Source organism: Tursiops truncatus, chromosome X, assembly GCF_011762595.2.
Source record: "Tursiops truncatus isolate mTurTru1 chromosome X, mTurTru1.mat.Y, whole genome shotgun sequence".
Lineage (NCBI taxonomy): Eukaryota > Metazoa > Chordata > Mammalia > Artiodactyla > Delphinidae > Tursiops > Tursiops truncatus.
In genome coordinates, this window is record NC_047055.1 from 28,395,243 (window position 1) to 28,408,870 (window position 13,628).

At 50.2% G+C, this 13,628-nt stretch overlaps 1 protein-coding gene across 1 annotated transcript; it reads right to left on the reverse strand.

Moving 5' to 3' along the window:
• Window positions 1-880: 880 nt before the first annotated feature.
• Window positions 881-2,954, reverse strand: SOWAHD (sosondowah ankyrin repeat domain family member D). The gene has a single exon (XM_019949425.3). The coding sequence runs from the start codon at window positions 2,702-2,704 to the stop codon at window positions 1,541-1,543; it is 1,164 nt and encodes a 387-aa protein (XP_019804984.1). The 5' UTR covers window positions 2,705-2,954; the 3' UTR covers window positions 881-1,540.
• Window positions 2,955-13,628: the final 10,674 nt, after the last annotated feature.

Genomic DNA, 13,628 nt, shown 5'->3' on the forward strand with positions numbered 1-13,628 from the left:
TTCATTTAGAAGAAGAAAAAGGAAATGCTACATTACACTGTAAATATGTTTAAGGTATAGTTCCTAGAGACACGGGACAGGCTGAGAATCAATAGGAAAGATTTGGATCATTTCATGGATGGGAAGAATCTAATGCGTTATTAAGGGCAGGTGGGAACGTTTTGAGCACAGAAGGGGCAAACAGGCCCGCCAGGCAGAGATGGAAACCTGGACAGACGGGCTCAGGGTGGTGTCTCTGGGCTGTGTTTTATTGTGACTCAGTTCCTCCCTGGCCTTAGAGGACTGGGATGGGAGGGCTGGGGACACAGCAGTCCATTGCAAGGGCTACCCAACCCTCCAGGGATACAGTGCTATTTTGAAAATATGCTGTTCTCGAAAGCAGCACGGATTTCCAGCCACCAACTGCTTCTCCCTCCTTTCAGCTCAAATCAACCCACCTGTAAATGTAACTAAAAGAAACCCACAATGCTGATGATTAAAGCCCTATCTTGGAAAAAATGCCAGGGGGTGTGTCTCATTGGAGGGCAGAAGTCAAGGTAAATTACATGACTCACCAGGAAATATTAGAAATACATATTTGGAGGCTTTTTCCTTTTACCTCCCCTCTGCTCCCTGCAGACAACTCCTCTGGGATGAGACTTGTGCAAGAGGCCAGACCTAGATGCTAAAGAGCCCAGGAGACAGGTAAACTGTGTGTCTCTACTCAGAGCCAAGGGGAAAGTAGCTCCTTTGGTGCACACCTTGGCCACTTGCTGTGCAAATGAGATCCAGAGACTGTTCCGGATCACTAGCTCGCAGCCGTGGGTTGGTGACCTCTTCCCTGCAAACACAGGGAAGAGGTGGTTGATGGAAAAAAAAAAAAAGTCATTCAAAGGACAGCTTTGTAATGTGAAAGGAAAACATATGCCACTTTAATATGCTTAAGAAGTCATTCATGATACATTAGAAACCAAACCGTATGGGTAAGGCCTGGTTGTCTCAGGAGCAGGTTGACAGGGGCTGAGCCTGCCCTCACAAAGTGACCCGTTAACAGCCGAGTCAGACCCGTTAACTGCAGTTAGGCGCTTCCTCTGCGTCAGTGGTTTACAATCTTAACTCATTCTTCTAGCAAATGTTTCCTAATAAACCCAGAGCTTCCACCTGCCCAGAAATGTCTACTGGAAGCTAACTTTCCCTCTCCCAAGCAGGACCACGCTTCTGCTCCTAACTCAATCCTGTAGTTTGGGGATTCGGCGCCAGGAAGGCTTGGTCCTTGGTCTCCCTCGGTTAGGCGTGCCCTGGTCCCCGCGTCTCCTGGCCGGTGACTGTACTCCTGAGACAGGTGCCTGAGACGGACCCCGAGGTGATCTGCTCCCTGCAGGACCAGCGCCCACGGCTGCGGCCCGAGCTGCGTCCGAGGCGCCGCCCCTTCGGTGGGATCCGGGACCGCCAGGGACCACCCGGGACCACCCGGGACCGCCAGGGACCGCCAGGGACCACCCGGGACCACGGCCCCGCCGCAGCGTCTTGGTCCCTCCACGCTCTCCAGTCTCCGTCTCCTTCAACGGTCCTGGAAGAAGGGGAACATATGGCGGAGAAGGCCTTGAATTTGCGCCACCCGTCTGCCCACGGAGTCCTTCCCCTTGGCGGGCGCCGCCGCCGCTGTCTCCACGACCGACGCGCCCACTGCGCTGGAGGCGCGTCTCGGCGTACACGCGGCGCCGCCGCCGCTGCTGTTGTTGTTGGCGTTGTTACGCTCGCTGCTGCCCGCCGTCTCCCAGTCCTCGGCCCCCGACAGCTCCCGCAGGCTCCAGGGCGCGTCGGGCCGCAGGTAGTGACAGGCCCGGTGGCCGCTGTGGTCGCGGCGCGTGGGGTCTGCCCCCAAGGCGCCCACCAGCACCTTGACGACCATATCGTGGCCCTGCAGGGCCGCCAGGTGGAGGGGCGTGAGGCCGCCGCTACCCGGGGCGCTCACGTCGAGCCGCAGCCCCCTGCGCTGGGCGAAGTCGTGCACCAGGATGAGTTCCTCGTGGCGCCCGTGCTTGGCCAGCCAGTGCAGCACCGTGTAGCCCGTGATCGGGTCGCCCCGCAGGAGCAGCCCCGGCTCGACCTCCAGCAGCTCCTGCAGCGCCTCAAAGCGGCCCTCAGCGGCCGCCAGTATCCACGCGTGCTCCCGGGGCTCCAGGCATAGCCCGCTACCGCTCGGTGCGTTCGGCCCGCCCGGGGACTGCTCCTCGGGGCGCTCCTCCGACAGCCACCCGGCGGGAGCCGCCCCCTGCAGCCCCAACAGCTCCCGCAGCGCTCCCCGCCGGCGCCCCGAGACTGTTCCCGAGGGCATCACCGAGCGGTGGAAGGCGGTGGTGGCGTTGCCCCGGTACCTGCCCAGGCTGACGGTGTCCACTCTCGAGGGGCGGGGCTGCGGGGCGCTCCGCAGGCTGAGCTCGGTCGGTGCGAAGGAGGCCTTGGGTGCCGGCTTCGCGGCCCCTCGGGGCTCGGCCATGGTCCTGCCGCCGCGGCTGTTCCAGTGTCTAGCGTTTGCTGCCCTTCCCGGGCCCCACCAAGAGAGGAACTGGCGCTGGCGTTGGGGAAGGAAGCGGCTTGAGCAATTGGGCTCGGAGGGAGGGAGCGAAGGAGGGGAGGAGAGGGAGGGAGAGCGCGAGCGAGCCGAGGGAGGGCCCCCGGCACGGGCGGTGGGGGGGCCTGGAGGGGTGGGAGCTCCGGCCATGCCCCCGGGTAGAGCCCCTTTCCTGCACCCCGGGTACCGCCGCCACCTACACTTCCCCGGGTCGCGGGCGGCCCCGCCCCAAACGGCCAGGTGAGCTGGGCGGCCCCGCCTCCCGCACGGCGTGGGCAACTGTGGGGCGGACGCGGGGGCGGGCTGCGCGCTAGCCCCGAGCGCCAACGGGAGCAGCCCAGCTGCCCCAGCAGCCGGGTTCTCAGCATCCCCGCAGTTGCTGGGTGAAGAGGCTCTAGGGAGCCCCCTCCGCGGTGGGCTGAGTTCGGCTTCCAGCCAAGGCCTCCGGCAGCGCGGTCCTTACAGCTCCGGGGCGGTCGCTCTCCGCCCCTTCCTTCGCCCTTCCCTCTTATCTCCTCAGGAGTCTCCCTGCACTTTGTCCCCGAGCCGTCTTTGTCCCGCGCCTCGCATTCACGGAGGCGGCTTGGCTGCCCCATGTGACTCGGGTTCGCTTGCACTGCCCTTTGTGTGGCCTTGACCCTTCCCGCAGCGCCGGAGCTGCCCGGGATTCCTACAGAGAAATTCGAGAAAGTGTCCAGGCGTAAAAGCCCTTCCAGGGAACTGAGAAGGGCTACCCCCTGCTTCCCCGAGGCTCCCTACTCCTCTCTCCGCCCTCTTCTCTTTAACCTTTCCCAGCTTGGCTTGAAGAAGCAGGTACTGGTGAATCTGAGCCATCGGCCACGAACGCCTTACCCTCTTCAGAGATGCATCCCGCTCTCTCCCTGAGGGACCTGCTGATTTCCGCGAATTCCGAGTTTCAAGGCTTTTAAAAGAGGAGGGTATTTTACCTTTTTAGTCCTAACATTAGCATCCTCTTGGCTCTTCTCTCAATAAATGGTAGTTCTTGCCTCCCCCCCCCCCCCGCCCCATGTTAGGGAGTTCAGTCATGAGCAGTGGGGAGCCATAGAAGGTTCTTGAGCCAGAGAGGAATACAGCCATGATTAAGGTGGTCTTTAGGAAGATGATTATGGGAGAGGCAGAGGCAGAAAGCCAGGAGACTATTCCAACAGTCTAGGCCAGAGGGAATGGGGACTCAGGCCAAGCCAGCCCACTCTACTGGGTCCCACAGTGATGGAAGGTATCAGAGGCTTTTCCACCTTTGCCCTCAGATATTTGGGGTCAGCCCTAAAGAGCTGGAGCTTTCCTTCATGACAGCCTATGCATTTGTAATCCATTTTTTAAAATACTTTTTATGTGCCACTTTGCTAAATGCTTTATATATGTTCATTCTATCACCCGCCCAAGGATCTCAAGAGCTAAGTATTGTTACTGTCCTCGCTTTGCAAAGAGATTAGGCCATTTGCCCAAGGTCACACCGAAGGAAGTGGCAGAGCAAGTCTGTGTGACACCGCGGCCTTTGTTCTGGCGCAGAGGATCTGGCCTTCAAACCAAGCTTATCAACAGCAAACCATTCACACAAATCCCAAATTCCAGCCAAACGGATGGACTTGTTCTAACCTGAGCATATCTTGAACTTGCCCTCCTCTACCGAGAATGTCCTCCCTCATAGCTTCTATTTGGTGAAGTTCTCCCCCCTGTCCTTCAAGGTTGGCCTCAGTTGCCACCTTCTCCAGTAAGCCTCCTCCGATTACCCCAGCCCAGAGTGATCCCTCGCTCCCCCAACCATCTGTTTGTATTACTCCTCCGGCACCCAGAACAGACAGCCTTGTGTTGTATTTCTCTCCCTTTACTCTGACATAGGCCAATTAAACTAAACTCTTTGATGACTAGTCATACTACCCTTGTGTACCTAGTAGTGTGTGAGAAATAGGTTACCTCGTTCTGGTCTGGCAGCCTGGGGAAATGTAATCGTGTGTGTACGTGTTGGGGGAGGTGTCTTCGGCCAGAACCTCGATGCCCACTCCCACATCCCTGCCTCAGACTGAATCTGCAGGACACCAAAAGCAGCTCATAGACTTGGTCAATTCGTAAAAGAAAAAGGCAAAAGGTGATCAAGTGGTTGCTTCACTGAGCTGACTAACCAAAGGCAACTCCTGGCTTTTGCCGGCTCCTCGGAGACCAGGCCCAGGCCCAGAGTGGGCCCCAAGCTTTCAGGCTTTCATTTTCAAAATGAACCCTGACTGACAAGCAGCTACTTCCGTTGCTCTGGAAACTCCCCTCCACAACCCCAAATCTGTAAACACTAAACCGCACACATGCACACACACTTCTAGAATATGCAAACAGCTGCAGCAGTATTTCTTTTAATCAAAATGCCAGCATGGAGAATGCAGGATGGGAGAACGCTTGGACTATTAATTTTCCTCGCCACTAAGCAGGCAGTTCCCTTCGCTATCAGCACTAATAATATCTCTGGTTCCGGTTCAAAGACTGCAAGGGCAGTCGCCTGACCAGCATCACAGACCCAGGGCACACGTGCCCTTGCTTAACTGTTGCCAGAGACCAGAGCCAAGGTGCTTCCCTAGCAACTCTTTACTTATTACCAAGTGCTTTGTCTAGGTCACCAATTGCATACATGGTTCCCCGGGACCACAGCACCCATCTCTATTTCGGGAGAGAGGGTCTGTAGACAAAGAGTATCACCTGCCATTCCAGTAAACAAAGAATGCTGCCTGCTAGTCTAGTGAACAATGAAAGTCAACTACCATCAAGCCAGGAGCCCCTGCAGCCACCGTCCCCCACGGCCCCACGGCGTGCCCTGAGGGGAACTCAGGATGGAGAAAAACAGGATACTGGCCCTAGATAGTTAAGATGCTTATCTAAGGAATAATTTCCATGAGCCCAGACTCTTGCATCTTGCCATACAGAGAAAAGGGCTAGGGAATTCCCTGGTGGTCCATTGGTTAGGACTCTATGCTCTCACTGCTGAGGGCTCTGGGTTCAATCCCTGGCCGGGGAACTAAGATCCCACAAGCTGCACGGCATGGCCAAAAAAAAGGGGGGGAGGCTAAAATCACTACTTTGAGATGTCTGTTTTCTGTGATTAGCTGTAGTCTTTGATGTTTGAACACATGTTTTTATTTTTTCTTGCAAAAACTCCCGTATATCGTGGCTCCTCCTTTACTTCTTTGCCACAGTTCCTTAGAGCTCTCGGAGAGGCTGCCTCCCAGGCTAGAGTCCTCAGTAAGTCCGCTGAATAAAACATAACCTGCAACTTTTGGGTTGTGTGTTTTTCTTCAGTCAACAGGTCTCTGGAATCTGACACCTGGGAGTGGGGTGAAGAGAACAGAAAGCAGAAGGGTAGTAAAGATCCTCCTAAACTGAAAATGCCCATCCCCCGAGGCAGCTGCTGCCCCCCAAGAGAGTGGGGCAAAACCCCTCAAGCCCTTGGAAATAACCTCTCCAAAAGCTGGATGTAGGGTGAGGGTTTGCAGTTTGAATGGTGGTACCTGGTGTCTTTTCCAAATGGCAGCCTCTCTAGTGTATTTTTTATAGGTCCTGGACTATTCGAGAATTCTTAATGTTTCCTCGGTCAGGTTCTTCATTTTCCAGATGAGGTTTAACTGTCAGAGAGGATGGCAAGAGGCAGAGAAACTTCAAGCTGAAGTGTTGAAAATCAATCTTGAGGAGGAGAGAGCGCAGCTCAAAAGTCTCATTGGAAGCCGGTGGGGAATCATAACTGACCTGCAAAAATTTAATTTGCCCGCAACTTTTCAGGAACATGCTCCTGGGGTGAAGCCAAAAGCACATGTATCTTTGGCTCGCAGTGGAGTTTGCCAATGGGGCTCATGGATTCAGAAAAATCCATGGCTGCAGAGCAGGCATGAGGGGAATGTGTGGAATATGGGAAGTAAAGTCCCTCAGGCTTTCATAGCGGTACCTGATGGAGGGAGCAGGGAACTTTTTTTTTTTTTTTTTTTTTGCCACGCCGCGTGGCATGTGGGATCTTACTTCCCCGACCAGGGACTGAACCCACGCCCCCTGCCATGGAAGTGTGCAGTCTTAACCACTGGACCACCAGGGAAGTCCCTGCAGGGAACATTCTTGAGGTTCCAGATATAAAATATAAGTTTTCTTTCCTCCAAAGACCTGAGCTGATATCATCACATGATTCTCAGTGAGAGAGAAAGCCACGAGAGAGAAAGCTCCCTGAGCAGAAGAGCGTGTGAGAGTGTGTAAGCATGTGTTCGTGTGCGCGCGCACGCAAGCACGCACTGCCAGACATCACTGTCTCTGATCATCATTTACCCCTTCCCAAGTGTCAGGGCTTTCCATGAGGAGACCCCTGTGAAAGGTTTAACATTCTCGATACCTTTTCCTTAGACTATAGAACAAATCATATATATATATAGTTTTACTATATATAGTAAATATATATATATTTATATATATATATAATATATATATATAGTTTTATATATATAGTAAACACTTAAAACACACTTTTCTATTATTTTGGATTTACTTTCTTCCCTTTTTAGAAAAACATATGATCTTACTTTGGGAGCTGGATAAGCTTGGAATAATAGAAGGTGGTAAGACCAAGTTGACATCTGTGAACGGTGAGACCAGGGTTTTTCAAAATGACTGAGGAGAAAGGTGTGGGCAGGGAGCAGGAAGAAATCTTTAGGCCTGAGCGCAAGCAGGAAACCTGCCTAAGACTCGGGCTGCAATGGCTTAACTGGAGTCCAAGTGTCAAGCATGGGCCATGAAGTGTGACGAGAAAAAAATTTCCATTACACCTTTTACTGAGGCTGCGATGAAAAAGTCACCTCTCAGGAAAGACCTCAGGTATTACCACGTGGAGACACACGAGGGCGCTCTAACCAGCTAGCTATTGAGAAAACCGGAAAGGTCGCACAGATTTCTACCTGGAAATAGAGACATGGCAGGCTTTTTCTTGATGTGAATTCAGGTTTTTACCCAGGATCAGGCTGCTCACCCTTGGCCCTTAAGTAGATGCAAGGAAGGAGGTACTAGCATCAGGGGCTGTGGTGAGAAGGCCAGGGTGTCATGTTGAAGAGAATGTGAACAAGCTGGAGAGAGAGGGAGAATGGTGAGCGGAACAAAGTGCTTCCTTACTCTATTCGAGAGCCGTTAGTTTCTGTAATATGTAAGGTTTGGAATAATAATGCTTTATGGTTTTCAAAGTGCTTTCATTTTTTTTTTTTTTTTTTGCGGTAGCGGGCCTCTCACTGTTGTGGCCTCTCCCGTTGCGGAGCACAGGCTCCGGACGCGCAGGCTCAGCGGCCATGGCTCACGGGCCCAGCCGCTCCGCGGCATGTGGGATCTTCCCGAACCGGGGCACGAACCCGCGTCCCCTGCATCGGCAGGCGGACTCTCAACCACTGCGCCACCAGGGAAGCCCCATATTTTTAACTTAACTCTTTGACCCAGGCAGCAAGCCTGTGAGCTATGTAGACAAGACTAATTATGTCCAACTTACACACAAGGTTGAGAGAGGTTAAGTGACTTGCCCGGCATCACACAGCTCAAAAGTGGTGGAGTGGGTCTGTGCTCATGCCTCTGTGTCACACTGCCTTACTTATTTGGGTGAGGTGGGCAGGGACAGCTCTCGGTGACACTGTGCAGTAAATGAATGCTGTCCTTGGTGACTTTCACCTACCCTTTTTGACATCCAGGCACTCTGGGTCCCAAATCTCCCAATGATAGCACTCCCTAATGATAAGGAGAGCAACCACCTACTGGTATTGAGCACTTAGGTGCCTGGCAGGCCCTGTGCTGAGCATTAAACATGCCTTATCATGCACGAGTATTCATAGCCGCACTATTCACAATAGCCAAAAGGTAGAAACAGCCCCAGTGTCCATCAGCTGATGAGGGGATAAACAAAATGTGGTATATCCATGCAATGGAATATTATCCAGTAATAAAAAGGAATTAAGTAATGATGCTTGCTACATATAACATGGAGGAACCCTGAAAGCACTGTGCTATGTGAAAGAAGCCAGACACAAAAGACCACATATAGTCTGATACCATTTATATGAAATGTCCAGAAGAGGCAAGTCCACAGAGACAGAAAGTAAGTTAGTGGTTGCCTAGGCTAGGTGGGGGGAGTAGGGGAGGGGAAGGGAGCATGGAGAGCGACTGCTAATGGGCACAGGTTTCTTTTTGGGGTAATGAAAGTGTTCTGGATTAGATATTGGCAGTGGTTGTGCAACCTTGTGAACATACTAAAACCCACTGAATGGTACACTTTAAAATGGTGACATTTATGGTATGTGAATTATATTTCAATGAAGCTGTTACCAAAAGAGTGCATTATCTCTCTTAATCTTTATAACAACTCTAAGAGATGGGGACTAATGAGAAATTGAGGCCCAGCGAAGTTTGTTTGTTTTTCTTTTAAAGGAAGTGGGAAGGAGAAAGGATTTTTAAATTAATTAATTTATTTATTTATTTTTGGCTGCATTGGGTCTTCGTTGCTGCACGTGGGCTTTCTCTGGTTGCGGTGCGTGTGTGTCTCATTTTGGTGGCTTCTCTTTTTGCGGAGCACCGGCTCTAGGCGTGCGGGCTTCAGTAGTTGTGGCACGTGGGCTCAGTAGTTGTGGCTCGTGGGTTCTAGAGCACAGGCTTAGTAGTTGTGACGCACGGGCTTAGTTGCTTCAAGGCATGTGGGATCTTCGTGGACCAGGGCACAAACCCGTGTCCCCTGCATTGGCAGGCAGATTCGTAACCACCGCGCTACCAGGGAAATCCTGCGAAGTTCATTGGTCACATTCTCTCAGTTAGTAAGTGGCAGGGGAACGCATCCAACTTTGCCTGACTGCAAGGCTCTTGCTTTTCACCATCATTTCACACTGCCTCTAATGCATCACTCGTATAGAGGATATCATAAGAGCCAAAGAGCCAATACTCACTGAGGACTTAATATGTGCCGAGCACATTGCATTCATGACCTCGTTAATGCCCTAAAACAAGGTAGACACTATTCAAGCAGTGGTCTCCCAACTTTTTTTTAAATTTATTTTTGGCTGAGTTGGGTCTTCGTTGCTGCATGCAGGCTTTCTCTACTTGCAGCGAGCGGGGTCTACTCATCGTTGCAGTGCCCGGGCTTCTCATTGCCGTGGCTTCTCTTGTTGCAGAGCACGGGCTCTAGGTGTGCAGGCTTCAGTAGTTGTGGCATGTGGGCTCAGTAGTTGTGGCTCGCAGCCTCAGGAGTTGTGGCTCGCGAGCTCTAGAACACAGGCTCAGTAGTTGTGGTGCACGGGCTTAGTTGCTCTGCAGCATGTGGGATCTTACCGGACCAGGGATCGAACCCGTGTCCCCTGCATTGGCAGGCGGATTCTTAACCACTGCGCCACCAGGGAAGTCCTCCCAACTTTTTCGATTGCACACCCCTCTACTAAAAATATTTTGAGAAGTATTCTCAATGCTTGAGTGTTTTATAAAATCATGTGCATGTGTTACTCTACTAATACATTATGTATGTTCTAAAGCATACACAAAAAGGACATTTTAAAAGGATGAGACAAGGATGAAATAAACAGTATTTTCAAACAGTTTAAACTTTTTATAATATTTGTAGTACAGAAAACTATTTTGACTCTCACTAAAATGTTATGAGGGCTTCCCTGGTGGCGCAATGGTTAAGAGTCCGCCTGCCAATGCAGGGGACATGGGTTCGAGCCCTGTTCCGGGAGGATCCCGCAGGCTGTGGAGCAGCTAAGCCCCTGAACCACAGCTGCTGAGCCTGCACTCTGGAGCCCGTGAGTCACAACTGCTGAAGCCCGCGCGCCTACAGCCTGAACTCCACAACAGGAGAAGCCGCCGCAATGAGAAGTCTGTGCACTGCAATCAAGAGCAGTTCCCGCTCGCCGCAACTAGGCCCGCGCGCAGCAACGAAGACCCAATGCAGGGCTTCCCTGGTGGTGATGTGGTTGGGAGTCCGCCTGCCGATGCAGGGGGCACGGGTTCGTGCCCCGGTCCGGGAAGATCCCACATGCCGCGGAGCGGCTGGGCCCGTGAGCCATGGCCGCTGAGCCTGCGCGTCCGGAGCCTGTGCTCCGCAACGGGAGAGGCCACAACAGTGAGAGGCCCACGTACCGCAAAAAAAAAAAAGACCCAATGCAAGCCAAAAATAAATAAATAAATAAAATGTTATGAATACATTTTTTTCCTACAGAGAATGTGATCGCATATGCTTCATTAAAAAAATATCTTGGGTTAATATAGTAATACAGTAATACAGCTATAATTATACGCTATAATACAGCTGTGTGAAGGTGTGGTTCTAAGTTTAATTTATTTCAGCACTTGGTTTCAGCAGCTGCCATAGATGAGGAAGATGTCTGAAAAAGATGCACAGCTCTCAATGGAAGACAAATTCCATGGGCTGAGTTTACCACATCGTCATGATTCTCCTTTTCCTATTCCACCCACCAATTATGAAACAGCTTTTGATGAAATTCAGCTGGTAAACCATCACCTTTCCTGATGCCAATCATTTGTTCTTGCCAACCAATCAGCACTTGCTGCACTTTTGTGTTTTATGTTTTTTTTTTTTTTTTCGGCACGCGGGCCTCTCAATGTTGTGGCCTCCTCCCATTGCGGAGCACAGGCTCCGGACGCATAGGCTCAGCGGCCATGGCTCACGGGCCCAGCCGCTCCGCGGCATGTGGGATCTTCCCGGACCGGGGCACGAACCCGTGTCCCCTGCATCGGCAGGCGGACTCTTAACCACTGCACCACCAGGGAAGCCCCGCTTTTGTGCTTTTAACAAATGTGTTCAAAATCCATCAAAACTCTACATTTGAAAGACATTTTCAGGGTAGATATTTTCAGTCCCAGGTTTTAAGTGTGTAGATATGAGAGGTTTTCTAGGTATGCAACTTAATCATTTTTGGCAATAAAATTACATAACAATGAAAACACAAATATCTGTTCTCCAAATGCTCTCTCCATGAACTGAGTTTCCATCCAAAGCAGTAATTTTCTCACTCAGTGTTAAAATATCAACTTAACCTTGAAGAGCTATATTGAGTGTGTTTATTATAATGGTTTTTAAAAAATAGCCACTGGGACTTCCCTGGTGGCGCAGTGGTTGAGAGTCCGCCTGCCGATGCAGGGGACACGGGTTCGTGCCCCGGTCTGGGAAGATCCCACATGCAGCGGAGCGGCTGGGCCCGTGAGCCATGGCCGCTGAGCCTGCGCGTCCAGAGCCTGTGCTCCGCAACGGGAGAGGCCACAACAGTGAGAGGCCCGCGTACAGCAAAAAAAAAAAAAAAAAAAAAATAGCCACTGACTGTTAAAGGACACCACAGAAAAGGTCAGTATATTTGAAACACGTACCTTTGTGTGAAAGGAAGCTATCTTTTAGTTTGAAAACTCTTTTAAGGAGTTTGCCACAAAATAACCAGCTAACCTCTGTGTGGTGGGGAAGTGACAAAGGGAGTGTCACTCCCTACCTTGTTACAAAATAGAGTACTATGAACATATCAAAAGTCTAGTTTCTGTAGGATATTCGTGAATCCTATAGCAGTTTGTACATTCCAGGCTTCAATATCTTTGCTGTGAAAGGTTGCCAACTTTTTCAGTAAACTTACCTTGAAATTCATCCCCACCTTTTGAAAAATATTCCTGTCAAAACAGCACTTCATTAGAGTAAAAAACTGCATTTCCTCTTTTTCTGTAAGGCGTTTAAAAAAGATTAAACCATCTCAGTACTCTGTAATGACCTATACGGAAATAGAATTTAAAAAAGAGTGGATATATGTTTATGTATAACTGATTCACTTTGCTGTACACCTGAAACTAACACAACATTGTAAATCAACTATACTCCAATAAAAATTTAAACAATTAAACCAATCATTTTTTGTACATACTATATCTTGTTCTTTATATCTTTCCTTTAGTAGCCCACAAAAAAGTAGTTCTTTGTGGATTTCATTACTGAGACAGAATCTAGCAAATAGAAAGCTGAAAATGTTAGAAAGATTTTACCCAGCTATACAGCAAACCTCCCAAACTCCATCATTTATTCTAATACTGTTTGTTCAAATCTTCAGCAGTGTTTTCTAGATGCCTTCCAACAGTATTTGCTGACAAAAGACTGGAGTTGAGTTTGTCATCATGTTGTTTCACATGGTTTTATTTTGCCCATTTTTACCATGATGGGAAAAACAAGTGGTTCCCTAAAGGGATCTGTGAACTTTCGTTTTTCTTTATTTAGTATGAAACTTCAAACAAAGCTTCTAAGCATGTATCTTTACGTTTAGTGAGATCTAATAAAGTACTATATTGAAAATCACTTGATGTTAAACATTGATAAAAAAATAGTAGAGGGGCTTCCCTGGTGGCGCAGTGGTTGAGAGTCCGCCTGCCGATGCAGGGGACGCGGGTTCGTGCCCCGGTCCGGGAAGATCCCACATGCCGCGGAGCGGTTGGGCCCGTGGGCCATGGCCACTAAGCCTGCACGTCCGGAGCCTGTGCTCTGCAATGGGAGAGGCCACAGCAGTGAGGGGCCTGCGTGCAGCAAAAAAAAAAAAAAAAAAAAAAAAAAAAAAGTAGAAATTTATTTTTATGTCCTGGATGCCCAGTTTTTTCATGTAAACTTAAAGAAACTATGACATACATATAGAAAAGTGCACAGATCACAAGTGTACAGCTTGACAAATTTTTACAAACTGAACACACTTGTATAACCAGCAGCCAGGTCAAGAAATAGAATATCGGGAATTCCCGGGCGGTTCAGTGGTTAAGACTTGGTCTTTTCACTGCCATGGCCCAGGTTCAATCTCTGGTCGGGGAACTAAGATCCTGCAAGCCCGGCGGCGCAGCCAAAAAAAAAAAAAAAAAAGAATATCATAGCACCCAGGAGTCTCCTTTGTGCCCCCTCCCTTTCATTACCCCTTTAGTTCTTATTGCTGTGTAATGAATCACCCCAAAATGTAGTGAAAATGACCATTTTTTTATGCTCATGGATTCTGTGGGTCAAGAATTCAGACAGGGCACGTGGGGATGGCCTCTGGGGATTTTCTGGGAAGAC

What these genes read in the sequence shown, in the direction of transcription:
- SOWAHD (XM_019949425.3), bottom strand. Translation starts at nt 2,704, where the DNA reads ATGGCCGGAGCTCCCACCCCTCCAGGCCCCCCCACCGCCCGTGCCGGG.